The 15,135-nt window shown below is 37.4% G+C and overlaps 1 protein-coding gene across 1 annotated transcript in view; it reads left to right on the top strand.

Moving 5' to 3' along the window:
* PTGR2 (prostaglandin reductase 2) overlaps nucleotides 1-11,999 on the top strand; it is a 23,643-nt gene extending 11,644 nt beyond the window's left edge. The window contains exons 3-9 of the mRNA XM_007941379.1: nucleotides 120-311; nucleotides 5,178-5,348; nucleotides 6,945-7,154; nucleotides 8,413-8,534; nucleotides 9,603-9,690; nucleotides 10,598-10,637; nucleotides 11,923-11,999. Of these exons, the coding sequence (XP_007939570.1) occupies nucleotides 120-311; nucleotides 5,178-5,348; nucleotides 6,945-7,154; nucleotides 8,413-8,534; nucleotides 9,603-9,690; nucleotides 10,598-10,637; nucleotides 11,923-11,999 (900 nt within the window). The remainder of the gene's footprint in view (nucleotides 1-119; nucleotides 312-5,177; nucleotides 5,349-6,944; nucleotides 7,155-8,412; nucleotides 8,535-9,602; nucleotides 9,691-10,597; nucleotides 10,638-11,922) is intronic.
* Nucleotides 12,000-15,135: the final 3,136 nt, after the last annotated feature.

Below are 15,135 nucleotides of genomic sequence, written 5' to 3'. Positions count from 1 at the left end.
TAAAAAAATTAGATAAATTATGTTTTTATGTTATGTCTAAATTACTATATACTATTTTTTAGTCAATGGTTTAGCATTATCAGACAGAATTATCCTAATTAGTATCTTCTCATTTTTAGCGTTGTAGAATGAATGAAGACACTGGCAGTAGTTACTTAACACCTTGGCAGCTGTGTCAAGTAGTTGATGGTGGGGGTGTTGGAATTATAGAAGAAAGCAAGTACATCTATTTGACTAAAGGTGATTTTGTGACTTCCTTCTATTGGCCCTGGCAAACCAAGGTTATTCTGGATGGAAATATCCTTGAAAAGGTAATGTATCTGATTGTTTCCCTCTGAAGTCCTAACTTTGTATGTTTGACATTCCATTTTGTTTACTATCAAGTAAAATAAAAGCATACATTGTCTTTTTGCTAGCCATCATAATGTGGCAAAGACTCTCCCAAACCTTTGTTCCTATTCCACTGTTGGCTATGACTACATATAGCAGTTCTCAGATGACCAGTGAATGGTGTCATTTTCAAAACCTAACCTATATACATCAAAACGTATTTCATATTAAGAAGGCCTCATAAATGGTATGCTTTCAAATTTCCTGAGAAATAGCTTCCTGACTTAAGAAACTCATTCGAATGCTTTATGATTGAAATTCCATCTTGTGTCAGAAATCTTGAGTTCAGTTTCTTCTATTAGGTTGAACCATGGAAATTACCGATATGTGGCTGTTTTTAATCTACAAACAATGGCAACTTTATGTAATCGCTCTAATAGATGTGTCATCAAGGAAATGTATGTCTCTGGACTTCAGTTTTCTTGTGTGCAAAATGAAAATAACAGCTGTCTCATAAATGGATGTAGAAATTAAATAATATATGTGACAAAAGCTTGGTAAATTGTAAAAAGCAGTATATATTTTTACCACGCATCTGTCAGTTTGTTGTATTGTGGTAGCTTGCACATTGCTATGAGGCTGGAGACTATGCCACCAAGTATTTCAGATACCTGCAGGGCCTGCCATGTTGGACAGGTTAAGTGGGGCTTCCAAATGAAGACAGACTGAGAAGAAGGATAGGACCATCTACTTCTCAAAAAAGCAGCCAGTGAAAACCTTATGAATAGCAGTGAAACACTATCTGATACATTACTGGAGCTTTATGAGTACCCTGAAATGTTGTCTGATATAGTGCCAGACTATGAGCCCCTCAGGTTGGAAGGCAATCAAAATATGACTGAGGGACAACTGCCTCCCCAACGTAGAGAAGACCTTAATAATGTGGGTGGAGTAAAGCTTTCGGGACCTCCATTTGCTGATGGGCCGCAACTCAAAATGGGAAGAAACAACTGCAGACATCCATTAATAATCAGAACATGGAATGTACCAAATATGAATCTAGGAAAACTGGAGGTTGTAAAAAATGAAATGGGACACATAAAGATTGATATCCTGGGCATTAGTAAGCTGAAATGGACTCATTTGAGCCATGTTGAATCAGATAATCATATGGTCTATTATGCCAAGAATGACAAATTGAAGATGAATGGTGTCACTTTCATGGTCATAAAGAATGTTTCAAGATCTATCCTGTAGACGTAGCTCGGGGCAGGAGTGCATGGAGCAAAGGACACAGGGAAGAGGTAACTATGGGAAGGAAGAGGGAGGGGAGTTGTTGCATTGTGGTAAATTGTAGAAGTATGGCCTTGGTGATAGAAATGATGCCAGAGATCACATGATAGAATTTTGCAAGACTAACCACTTATTCGGAGCTCTGGTAGCATAATGCCTAAGGCACTTGACTGCTAACCAGAAGGCTGGCGGTTCAAACCCAGCAGCCACTCCTCAGAAGGAAGGTTGGGCAATTTATTTCTATAGTGATACTGCCTCAGAAACCCAAGGAGGGGTCGCCATGAGTTGGGGTTGACTCGACGGCACATAACGACAACAACAACAACAACAACCACTTATTCATTACAAATCCTTTTTTTCAACAACATAAACAGCAGCTATACATGTGGACCTTGCCAGAGGGAATACACAGGAATCAGATCAGCTACATCTGTGGAAAGGTGATGGAGAAGCTCAGTCTCTTCAGCCAAAACAAGGCCAAGAGCTGACCGTGGAACAGACTATCAATTGCTCATGTGGAAGTTCAAGTTGAAGACAATTAAAACAAGTTCACGAGAGCCAAGGTATGACCTTGATTATATCCTACCTGAATTTAGCTACCATCTGAAAAATAGATTTGGTGGCTGGAACACCGGTGACCAAAAACCAGACAAATTGTGGGATGGCATCAAGAACATCATACATGAAGAAAGCAAAAAGTAATTAAAAAGACAAGAAAGGAAGGAAAAAACAAAATGAATGTCAGTAGAGACTTTGAAACTTTCTCTTGAATGGAGAGTAGCTAAAGCAAATGGAAGAAATGATAAGGTAAAAGAGCTGACCAGAAGATTTCAAAGAGCAACTTGAGAAGACAAAGTCAGTTATTAAAATGAAATATGCAAAGATCTGGAGTTAGAAAACCAAAAGGGAAGAACACGCTTACCATTTCTCAAGCTGAAAGAACTGAAGAAAAAAATTCAACCTTTGAGTTCCGATATTAAAGGATTCTATGGACAAAATATTGAATAATGCAGGAATCATCAAAAGAAAATGGGAAGGATACACAGAGTCACTGTACACAAAAGAATTGATTGATGTTCAGCTATCTCAGGAGGTAGCACATGATTAAGAACCAGTGGTATCGAAGGAAGAAGTTGAAGCTGCACTGAAGGAACTGGTGAAAAACAAGGCTCCAGAAATTCACAGAACACCTTTTGACATGTTTCAACAAATGGATGCTGCACTGGAGGCGCTTAGTTGTCTATGTCAAGAAATTTGGAAGACAGCTACCTGGTCGACTGACTGGAAGAGATTCATATTTGTGCCCATTCCAAAGAAAGATGATCCAACAGAAAGTGGAAATTATTGAACAGTATCATTCATATCACACACAAGTAAAATTTTGCTGAAGATTATTCAAAAACAGTTGCAGCAGTATATTGACAATGAACTTCCAGAACTGCAAGCTGGCTTCAGAAGAGGACATGGAATGAGGGATATCATTGGTAATGTCAGATGGGTCTTGGCTGAAAGCAAAGAATACCAGAAAAATGTTTACTTGTGTTTTATTGAGTATGCAGAGGCATTTGACTATGTGAATCATAACAAATTATGGATAACATTGAGAAGAATGGGAATTCCAGAACACTTGATTGTGCTCATGAGGAATCTGTACGTAGACCAGGAGGCTGTTGTTCAAATAGAATGAGGGGATACTGCATGGTTTAAAGTCAGAAAGGGTTGTATCCTTTCACCACACTTATTCATTCTGTATGTTGAACAAATAATCTGAGAAGCTGGGCTATGGGAAGAAGAATGCAACATAAGGATTGGAGAAACAACCATTAACCTGCGATATGCAGATAACACAACCTTGCTTGCTGAAAGTGAAGATGACTTGAAGCACTTACTGATGAAGATTAAAGACTACAGTCTGTAGTATGGATTACACCTTAACGTAAAGAAAATGAAAATCCTCACAACTGGACCAAGAAGCAGCATCATGATAAATGGAGAGAAGATTGAAATTGTCTAAGATTTCATTTTACTTGGATCTATAATCAACAGCCATAGAAGCAGCAGTCAAGAAAGCAGACATCATAATGCACTGGGCAAATCTACTGCAAAAGACTTCTTTAAAGTGTTGAAGAGCAAAGATGTCACTTTGAAGACTAAAGTATGCCTAATCCAAGCCATGGTATTTTCAGAAATGAGTAAGGAAGACTGAAGAATAGTTGATGCTTTTAAGTTGTGGTGTTGACAGAGAATACTGAAAGTACCACGGACTGCCAGAAAAATGAACAAATCTGTCCTGGACAAAGTGTGGCCAGAATGCTCCTTGGAAGTGAGAATGGCTAGACTTCGTCTCCTCTACTTTGGTCATGTTGTTACAAGAGACCATTGAATACAAGAGAAGGATATCGTGCTGATCTCCCATGCTTAATTGTACCAGGTGTACCTACCTGGTACAATTGCCCACCCTATAGGCCTATTGTTTGGCTAGAAACCAAGGGAGTGAGTTCAATTACTGCCCAAAGGGTGACTAGGGTCCCTGTCTTGGGAGTTTCACCAGTCTCTTATCAGACCTGTAAGCCTGTTTTTCTTATGATTCTGAGTTTTGTTCCACATTTTCCCCCTACTCTAGAATGGTCAGCAGTGGTAGCCTGATGTCATCTAGTTCTTCCTGTCTCAGGGTAATGGAGGCTGGGGCTCACATGGTCCAGTAGTCCCTTGGACTAATTATTTCCATATGTCTCTGATTTTCTTCATTCTTCTTTGCTTTAGTTGAAGAAAGACCAATTGTTGGATCTTAGTTGGCCACTAGCAAGCTTTTAAGACCCCAGCGCTACTCACCAAAGTAGAATGGTGAACAATGTTTTGGTGTAGTATATGTATCAGTTGGGGAGCTCTGGTAGCATAGTGGATAAGACATTTGCCTGCTAACCAGAGGGCTCGCGGTTCAAACCCACCAGCCACTCCTCGAAAGGCAGGTTGGGCAATCCTACTTCCGTAGTGATAGTGCCTCGGAAACCCAAGGAGGGGTCGCTATGAGTCAGGTTTGACTCGACGGCACATAACAACAACAATGTATCAGTTGAGCTTAATGTCCCCCACAACCATGGTCCATAGGCCCAGCAGCTCACTCCCTCAAGGTGTTTGGCTGTGGGTCTTCCTTACACTTTCATGGTTAAGCATCAGTAATGAGAACTGCTGGAATTTGAATTGATTTGACAGATTTTTACATGAGACTGCTCAGAGATTTTTAAAAGCCTCCAGTTTTGCTTAGTATTTTTCTATTAAGAATTTCTTCTCTTTTGATATACTTAGGGCGGTGACAAGAATAAATGAGGTGTTTTTTTTTTTTTCTCCAGTGTGATTTGTTTTTAAAACTTCCATTACAGAGAAGTAATGTTTATAATTTTTGGCTTTGTACACAATACTGTAAGTAAATTACAAAATTTTTAACAAGACAGAATGATACTCTGTTTTAGAAACAATATTGAGCTGGTCTCTACCATGTTGTTTAAACCAGGAATTCCTGCTATTATTTTTAAAAGGTTCATATTTTATTTCAGGTAGACCCACAGCTTGTGGATGGACACCTTTCATACTTTCTTGGAGCTATAGGTATGCCTGGTTTGACTTCCTTGATTGGAATTCAAGAAAAAGGCCATATAACTGCTGGATCCAATCAAACAATGATTGTCAGTGGGGCTGCTGGTGCTTGTGGATCTTTGGCTGGGCAGGTAAACTTTCAGAGAATTATTTGATTTTCTTTAAGAATAATCATACTGATTTTTGTGGTATATAAATATAAAATTAAACAAATGGAATGTAACTGTGGTAGTTCATTTGTGTGTCAACTTGGCTGGGCCTGGTTGAGTGGCTGGGCAGCTGGATGTAGTATTCCCTGTGATGAGACTGGTAATCTGCTCCATGGTAGAATCTACTGGGAGCAGCTGAGTAGCTGCCTTAGGGTTTGTGGTCTGCTTCCTGTATATAAACAGAAGCCTTGGGGAATGGTCTCTAGCTTATGGCATGCTTGGACCCTGCATGTAGCCATATTGTTGTGCAGCAGCCTGCCATGCTCTGCCAACCTGGGGACTTACAATGGACTTGAATTAATGGCCTGCCGTGTGGTTTGGTAACATGAGGATTGTGCCTTTTTACTTGTCAACCTTGGGCTTGGCAGCCCCAGCAGCTCTCTGAGTGAAGAAATGCCTCTAGCTCCAGTGGGCCGGAAGCTGAGGCAGAGCTGAAGCCCAAGGCTGAGGGGCTTTCACCCAGCCCCTAGAGCCTGGCACTTTGAACTTGGACTTAAACTCTCCAAATTGTAAGAATAAATTCCTGTTTATTATTAATTAATATATACCACCCATTTGTGGTATATATTCCTGTCAGAGCGGCACTAGGTAACCAGAACAGTAACATAATTATGCGCGTGTCTGGTAGAAATAGGGTTACTGTACTACTTAGGCTCTCAATGAAAATGTAAAAAATATTGTAGATTTTTGTGTCTTGTTCTCTAGTAACCAAAAATAGACATGGTAAATGAGGGATCATTCTTATCAATATAAAAAAGAGAATCATAGAGTTTCTGTCTGGAATCCCATGAATTAAAAAAAAAGGAACTCATACTTTTTTTCCAAAAATCCTCAAATAAGAAAGTAGTCATTAGATTCTAGAAATTTAGTAATAAAAAACTAACCAAACTGACTGCCGTTGAGTTGGATCTGACTCATAATGACCCCTCCTTGGGTTTCCGAGCTAGTATCACTACGGAAATAGATTGCCCAACCTTCCTTCCGAGGTTTGAACTGCCAGACTTCTGGTTAGCAGTCAAATGCCTTAGGCACTACACCACCATTTAGTAATAGATGTTTAATAATAGTAATAGACCTTTAAGTTCATTATTTTACAAATAGGTTTTTATAGTGTGAAACCATTAAAAGAAAACATTTTATTTTAGTTGTGTTTTTAATTCCTCATAGGTCTGCAGATATTGAGTGGTGGAATGGCAATGATGGGGTCTGAATATTCCTTTCATGCAATTGGCTTTAAATTGTGTATTTTAACATTTGAACCAAATCTAATTTTATTCAATGTAAATTAAAAAAATTCTTTTCTCACTCTCAGTTACTTACTTATTTATACTTAATTATTTTGATATCAAATTACTTTTAGCTGAAAGCAGTATGATTGAACGTAAAATGGAGGTTGACACTCTCATATATTTGTAATACCTTGTATAGAAAAAAACAAATCCAAACCCACTAGTTTTGCATTTTTACATTCAAATGTGACAATATAAAGCCATTTACTTTTCAAAAATTTTCCCCTAGATTGGCCATTTGCTGGGCTGTTCCAGAGTGGTGGGAATTTGTGGGACACATGAGAAGTGCCTCTTTTTGACCTCAGAACTGGGCTTTGATGCTGCAATTAATTATAAAGAAGAAAATGTGGCAGAACGAGTACGAGAGTTGTGTCCAACTGGAGTGGATGTTTACTTTGACAATGTTGGTGGTGACATCACTGATGCAGTGATAAGTCAGGTTGTTAATTTGTTTCCGTTATAAATTTGAGTATTATATTTTATTTATTTCCTTTTTAGTTGTGGTAAAAAAAAAAATACATATAGCAACATTTGTCAATTGTGGTATCTTTTACCTGTTACTGAAAGGAAGAAAAAAAAAACTTTGGGTTTATTGTAATAACATGATGATCAATATTGTAATTGAGTCATCAAAGATCTTTAGATATCTGCTTCCATTTACTTGCACTATGAACATCAATTTTAGTGCTTTACTAGCAATATTATCTTATATATTTCACTTTCAGCTCATGTTTGTGAAAAATTACTGGTGCATTGTTCAGATGGTGACGTACTAACCTGTCTTGTACGTAGCTCACCATCAGCCACCTGACAGCCATGGCCCCTCACTTTGGGTAGTTGTTGTATGCCACCGAGTCAGTTCCGACTCACAGTGACCCTATATAACAGGGTAGAACTGCCTCCTAAGGTTTCCTAGGCTGTAACCTTTTCAGAAGCAGATCACCAGGTCTGTCTCCTGTGGAAGAGGGCTCTAGGGACACAGTGGGTAAAGCATGTGGCCGTTAACCAAAAGGTCAGCAATTTGAACCCACGAGCTGCTCTACCCACGAGGGAAATGAGGTAGTTTGCTTCCATAAAGATTTGCAGCCTTGGAAACCCTATGGAGCAGTTTCTACCCTGTCCTGTGAGGTCACTATGACTCAGAATCGACTTGATGACTGTGAGTTTTTAGTTGGTTTTCCCGTGGAGCCACTGGGTAACCTTTCCGTTAGCAGCTGAGCGCTTTACCATTGTGCCGCCAGGGCTCTTTGACTTTTGATAGGGAATGGATTTTTATAGATTATAGGTATTTCAAGTATTTTTTTTGGCGGGGCTATAGAGTATCAATATTACGTACTGACACTGCATAATCCTTTATGTCAAATTGTTTGCAGCTGAGATTCAATTACTGAAATCTAAAGAAACACCCTACAACTATTAATAAAAATAGTATAAATATATATATATATATAAAACTACAATAACAAGAACTAATGTAATTATTTTGCTGATTACCAGACTCTTATTTACCTCTATGTTTTTTTAGAGTGGACTTAGACTAATTAAAACTCCTAAATACATATAATGGGTAATTAATTCACTGGCACTAAAGGATTAAATATAATAGTCAAGGTGGCTTTGATTGAGGCAGCTGTAAATTCAGTAGGCATAGGAAAGGCATATATCTTAAGGTATACTCATCAATCTTCTGTGAACAGATGAATCAGAACAGCCACATCGTCCTGTGTGGTCAGATTTCTCAGTACAACAAGGATGTGCCTTATCCTCCCCCACTGCCTCCTGCTATAGAAGCAATCCGGAAAGAAAACAACATCACAAGGTGTGTTCTACCCCTTTGCCCGTATTACTAGAGGATTCAAATATCAGAGATGTATATGAAATACATTGTTACTCATATATAATTTTGCTTTCTCCAATAAAACTTGAAAATATACATGGTAAAAAATTTTCATTGTGGTGAAATATATGTAACAAAACATTTATTCCCACCATTTTTGCATGTACAATGTAAATTACATTTACGGTGTTGTGCAGATATCACCACTATCTGTTTTGAAGTTTTTTCTGTCACCCTTAATGCAGCATTCCTTAGCAATACCTCCCCATTTCTCCCTCCTGTCCACCCCTGGTATAAACTTTTGTCTTTATGCATTTGCTTATTCTAGATGGAAAATACAGATTTTAAAGAAAGTTCAATATTTAGTTTTTGGTTAATTTGCTCCCTAGCAGAAATCTTAAAAAAAAAAAAAAATGCTGTTGTATCAGTCAGAACTCTTGACTATGATAGAAACTAAGTGTACACTGGCTTATCAAGGGGGAAATTTATTGGCTCATGGACCTGAGGTAGTCAGACACCTGATTATTTATGTATGATACATAAATCAGTTTAGATATGGCTAGATCCAGGGCTTGCATAGTGGTATCAGGACTCAGTTTTTCTCCTCTTCTGGGTTGGCTTTGCTCTCCACAGTCTCTCTCCTTGTGGTAGCAAGAGAATGACTGGTAGCTCTAGTCCTCCATTTTACCAGGCTAGCAATCCAAACAAAGGCAGTAGTTCTCCTTTTGTGGTTTCAAGTCTCAAAGTGGTAATTATTGGCTCTGACTGGCCTGGCTTAGGTCAGATGAGGGTGGGAAAAGGGTATTGCCAACAAAGGAAAATCAAGATATTACTAAAAGGGGTTGTAGAGCTTGGGTAGACAAAAACAATAGAAGTCCACTATACTTCTACCTGTAAATACACCTAAAACTACATTTAATCAGATTTAGTGTGATTAAATACTAATCTCTGAAGGATAAACAGATAATAGAGTTCTAGAAGGATTTGATTTTGAACTCCTTCACTCCTTCCCTATTCTCTGATCATTATCTTTTTCTCCCTCTACTACAGAGAAAGATTTTTGGTGTTAAATTATAAGGACAGATTTGAGCCTGGCATTCGACAGTTAAGCCAGTGGTTTAAAGAAGGAAAACTAAAGGTATAACTTGCTTCTTTTCTTTATCAATATAATGCTTCTGGTTACTTGATATACTTTTGTAGGATTTGAATTTATTATAGCAAACATATTAGTTTTATAATAAAAATTCCTTCAAATAAAAATGTTAATATTATAGTGAAATATGCGAAAGCCAGAACCTCTGTAAGTTGAAAACCTGTCAGAAAAGAAAAACACAAATATTTTCCACTAAAATGAGCAATAGAAAAATGGTAAGAATGCACCCCGGTCAAAGGTGGAAAACTTTTGAGGAAAGTGGAAAAACAAGGCAATCCCTTTGCGTTCCAGCTCTCACAGGTTTATCTCCCAAGAGAGTATCACCTCCTGATTGAGAAATTCTCTTATTAGTCCCTTTGTCTAAAATTTTACTGAGCTTTTATATTATACAATTGTTTTTTTTTCCAAATATAAAATTCTAACAGTTATTCATTTAACAACTATATATGTAATGCTGCTATGTGTTAGAAGCTGTGCTTTCTCAAATCACTTCCTCTACCTCTACCACATTTCTTTACTGCCCTTCCTAGTCCTTCTATCTCTTGGTTGTTGGTTGAAAATCAGGAATTACTAATCTGGAGTCCACAAACCCTGACCTAGGATGCTCTTAAAACTTTCACATGGTTTGCAAAGTTGTATGCGGGTATGCTCATGTACTTTATTTTTGGAAAGAAGATGTATAGTTGCCAGCTGAAGATTGGACAATGAGAAAATAGAATTTTATTTTTAAAAGTCAATTACTAAAAGCTTTCCTGGGTTACCTGTGTGATATAAAGAATATTTATTTTTAGACATAAAGTACTAAATAGTATTGCTGCCTATTACAAAAAGTGGAAACTAATTAATAGAAACATTGAGGTCTAAAGAATAATCTAGCTATTTTGATTTACAGATCAAAGAGACTATGATATATGGATTGGAAAACATGGGAGGTAAGATGAATATATTTATTTATAATATACGTGTTAAGCACAAATATTCCTTTTTTCTTTTAATGCTACCACTCAGGTGTTTTTGTTTTATTCACTTCTTTCTTTCCTGTAAAAGTGCCCTTCAGGCTTCCTCAAGTATCTTAAACTTCATGAAAATTCAACTTTCTGGTACTTAAGAAGTATCATTTTCACATTAGGAGCCCTGGTGGCGTAGTACCTAAGGCATTTGACTGCTAACCAGAAGGCTGGGGGTTTGAACCCACCAGCTACTCCTTGGAAGGAAGATTGGGCAGTCTTCTTCTGTAGAGATAGTGCCTGGGTTGCTATGAGTCAAAATGACTTGACGGCAGTGAGTTTGGTTCCCACTCCCCACATTTCAATTTATAAAATAACTGTTTCTTTGGTTTCATGAACAGTTTATGAAAAAAATAATGCAAGAATTGTAAAAGAGCCCTTTAGCCTATAGGTAATTTTTTCAGATTGAATGGTTCTGAGGCTCTTACAAAGTGCCTGAATGGTATGAGCAGTTTGCCATTGGCAGCTAATCTAAAGGTTGGCAGTTCAAACTCACTCATTGGCACCTTGGAAGAAAGGCCTGACAAACTGCTTCTATAGAATATAGCCAAAAAAATCATGTGGAGCACTTCTATCCTGTAACACGTGGGGTCGCCATGTGTTGGAAATGACTTGACAGCACTGAGTTTTTTTGGTTTGAGGCATCATAGATTATATTCAGTAAATTTTCAATATTTAGGTTTTTTTTTTTTTTTAAATTTTGCCTTATGGATTTCAGAATTTTCCTTCATGTTTCAAATGAAAAAGATTAAATCAAATTGATTTTTTCCTTTTTTTAAAAAAATTAATATTTGGTTAGTACATTTATTAAACAGAATTTCACTTATTTGCTTGGTATTACAATGTGTATTTCACTTATTTACTTACTAAAATTTTATGACTAGGTTTCTAATATTTTTGACACTTATCTAAGTCTTGTTTTCACTGACATTTTGTTCCCATTCTTATTCTGCTCTAGTCTTCAGATTTTAAATAGCATTGATGTAGAAAACAAACATTTCCCAAAACAGTATTTTCAGGTGCTAATTGGATTGGCTTGTGCTGTAACTTATTTTTGTGTTTTGAGGCTTCTTTCTTGACAGTGAACTTATTAAAATCTTTGAAGAAGAAATGATTCAAACTAATCATATGTATTTTGTTAGTCTGACCTCCTGATCAACATGATAGTGGCATTAATCTTTTCAGATAAACCTATTTTTTTCTTTTCCAGCTGCATTCCAATCCTTGATGACAGGAGGTAACATCGGAAAGCAGATAGTTTGCATTTCAGAAAAATTCACTTTGTAATCTCTGGAAGAGTGGTCAGCAAGGAAATCACAGATTTCTCTCCTTTTTGTACAAGTACTTTTCAAGATACATTTACGGAAAAAACCAGAGTACCAAACCAAATGCACAGCCTGACTCATAGTGACTTCTCATTGGGTTTCCAAGGCGGTATTACTACGGAAGTAGATTGCCCAACCTTCCTTCCAAGGAGTGGCTGGTGGGTTTGAACTGCTAGCCTTCTGGTTAGCAGTCAAATGCCTTAGGCACTACGCCACCAGAGCTCCTACTTAGAGTACAGATAACTTTTAATTTAAATGTGAGCATAGGCGATAACTTAGGTGCTTGATATATTCTTTTCTGTATCTTTTTATCATATACATACTGTACATCTATCATTTGATTATTTATAGTAATAGAATGGAAGTCACCATGATCTAATTTTTTTTTCTCTGCTAAACCTAATGTTACGTACATTTTAATATTCTGAAGCCACTATAAATTTGATGAAACTGTTTCTGGATCTTACAAAATAATACATAACAAATTTTTTTTTATTATTAAAGTAGAAAGCTCAAGATGTACCTTTTTGTTCTGTTTTTTTATAATGCTGATATTAAAATTTAACATTTTTGTAGCAATAACTTCCAAACACTTATTTCCTGGGCAAGTCAACCTTGACAGAATTTCATTTTTAAAATAGGTTTGCTAGACAAGATAACCCTTTCTTTTTGAGATTCATCTATGTCTACCAGCCATTGAATCATATAATTTGTGTCTATCCAATTAAGAAGTGTGCAAAATGTGATATATCCTCTGATTAATAAACAAAGTACATTTTGTCATGCACTTTCTTTTACAATAAACACAACTTTTATTGTTTCTGATTAAAAAGTAAATTGGAGGCCAGAGAGACTTTCTGGTGGCGGCTTCTGATTGACCATGTGCCTGGCACAGAGACAAATATCAGTGTTCCTGAAAAAAATCCATTAATGGGGGAAAAGTCCAGGGCCCAGTAGGTGAGACAGTAACTCTGGAGTAGGGGACGGTGAGGTGTGTGAACATATCCAGACTTGGAATTTGGAATAATGAACCAATTGTTTTGTGAGTATGCCATGTTTAAGTAAATACTTCTCTGACAAGTATGTTTCATTTCAAACTGAACTGCTTACCTGAAAAAGATTTGAGGCCAGCCCTGCATTATTAGCTGTATAATCTTAGGAAAAGTGACTTAACTTCTCCAAGCCTGCTTCTTTAGTTCTTAAAAATGAATCATTTTGCCCTTTTTATTTTATAGGAATGGTATGAAGCAAAAGAAGTAATAGATGTGGCACTGCAAGGTCTGGAAAAACAAGGCAGTCCCTTTGCATCCTGGCTCACAGGTTTCACTGTATTTGTTGAATTGGAAATGCTTCATATGATTCTTAACTAAAACTTGGTGTAAGAATAGAATTGGGATTAAAAAACCCCATTTCAACTCATAGTGACCCAGCAAAACTGCCTCATAGGGTTTCCGAGGCTGAGGCTGTAGTCTTTTAAGGAAGGAGACTGCCACATCTTTCTCAGGAGGAGCAACTGGTGAGTTTGAACCACCCACTTTTCAGTTTGCAGCTGAGCACTTAACCACTGCCCCACTAGGGCTCCTTATAGTTGGGATAGCATTTCCATATTGTAGATGGAAGAGGTACATAATGACAGGGTGTTTACGTAGGGTTTGGGAGTGGGCTGGGGGATTAGGAGTTTGTGGAACAGTTGGGATGGGGGAGAAGAGGCTTTGGGTGGAAAGAGTATGAGGAATTGAGTAACTGAGACTGCCTAAGTGAATGAAGATTGACACCAGAGGATGACCTATCGGAGTCTTACCAAGTATTTTACTATGTAGCCTGAAATTCAAAATAGAGAGTGTAATTGTTTTAAGTTAGCAGACACATACCGTCCAAAGGTATGAAAAGGCACATAGATACAGATTTCCCCTGCTATCCAAAAGTAGAGTGGTCCTGTGAAAACTTTTGTAAGCTGAAATGGTATAAAATGAAGCATTACTATTAATTTATATGGGAAAACATTTTTGAGTATTCTGAGACCTCCCAAATAACCTACTAAACAGACCAAATAACACATAAAACCTAAAACAATAATACAGAGTTCACAGACATTTCAAAGCTGTGGCGACTTGATGCTGAGTGTAGTTCCTAGAGAAAGAGCCTGGTGATGCCACCTTCACTGCTCTAGGTGGTGGCTACTGTAGGGCTCACTGGAAAACAAAGCTAAATGCTAGTTTCACTTCGTGCCTTTTTAAAATAAAAGTGAAAATCCTCTTCAGATTTCTTTCGGTTAGTGAAAACAAGTACTAATGCAGGTCTGTTGTCAAAGGAAGTGGTGTAAAGTGAAATTTCGAAAAGCAGGTATATTTGTATAAACATCACTTGGAGTTTTAGGCGATTAAAAAGATTAGACAACAAAGGCAGCTTAGAAAATTACACGATTGGGCAAATTAATAAACAGTCGTAAACATGCATTGGCATTTCTTAAGCTGAAACAACTGAGGAAAAAATTTAAGCCTGAAGTTGCAATACTGAAAGATTCCATGGGCAAGATATTGAATGATCAGGAAATATCAAAAGAAGATGGAAAGAATACACAGTCATTGTACCAAAAAGAACTGGTCGATCTTCATCCATTTCAGGAGGTGGCATATAATCAAGAACCAATGGTATTGAAGGAGGAAGTCGAAGCTGCAATGAAGGAATTGATGTAATACCCATTGAGATATTTCAACAAATGGATGCCCCACTGGAGGCACTCACTCGGTTATGCCAAGAGATTTGGAAGACAGGTACCTGGCCAACTGACTGGAAGAGATCGTCAGAGATCCATATTTGTCCCCATTTCAAAGAAAGGTGATCCCACAGAATGTGGATATTATTGAACAATATCATTAATACTGCATACAAGTTAAGACGTGGCATCAGGATTGAAGGAAGAATCATTAACAACCTGCGATATGCTGACGACACAACTTTGCTTGCTGAAAGTGAGGATGACTTGAAGCACTTACTGATGAAGATTGAAGAATACAGTCTGTAGTATGGATTACATCTCATTATAAAGAAAACAAAAATCCTCACAACTGGACCAATAAGCAGCATCACGATAAATG

The sequence above is a fragment of the Orycteropus afer genome, unplaced genomic scaffold (assembly GCF_000298275.1).
Source record: "Orycteropus afer afer isolate SDZICR_OR568_19922 unplaced genomic scaffold, OryAfe1.0 scaffold00079, whole genome shotgun sequence".
NCBI classification, from domain to species: domain Eukaryota; kingdom Metazoa; phylum Chordata; class Mammalia; order Tubulidentata; family Orycteropodidae; genus Orycteropus; species Orycteropus afer.
The sequence above is the reverse complement of the archived record's forward strand: the minus strand, read 5'-3'. Positions and strand labels throughout refer to the sequence as shown.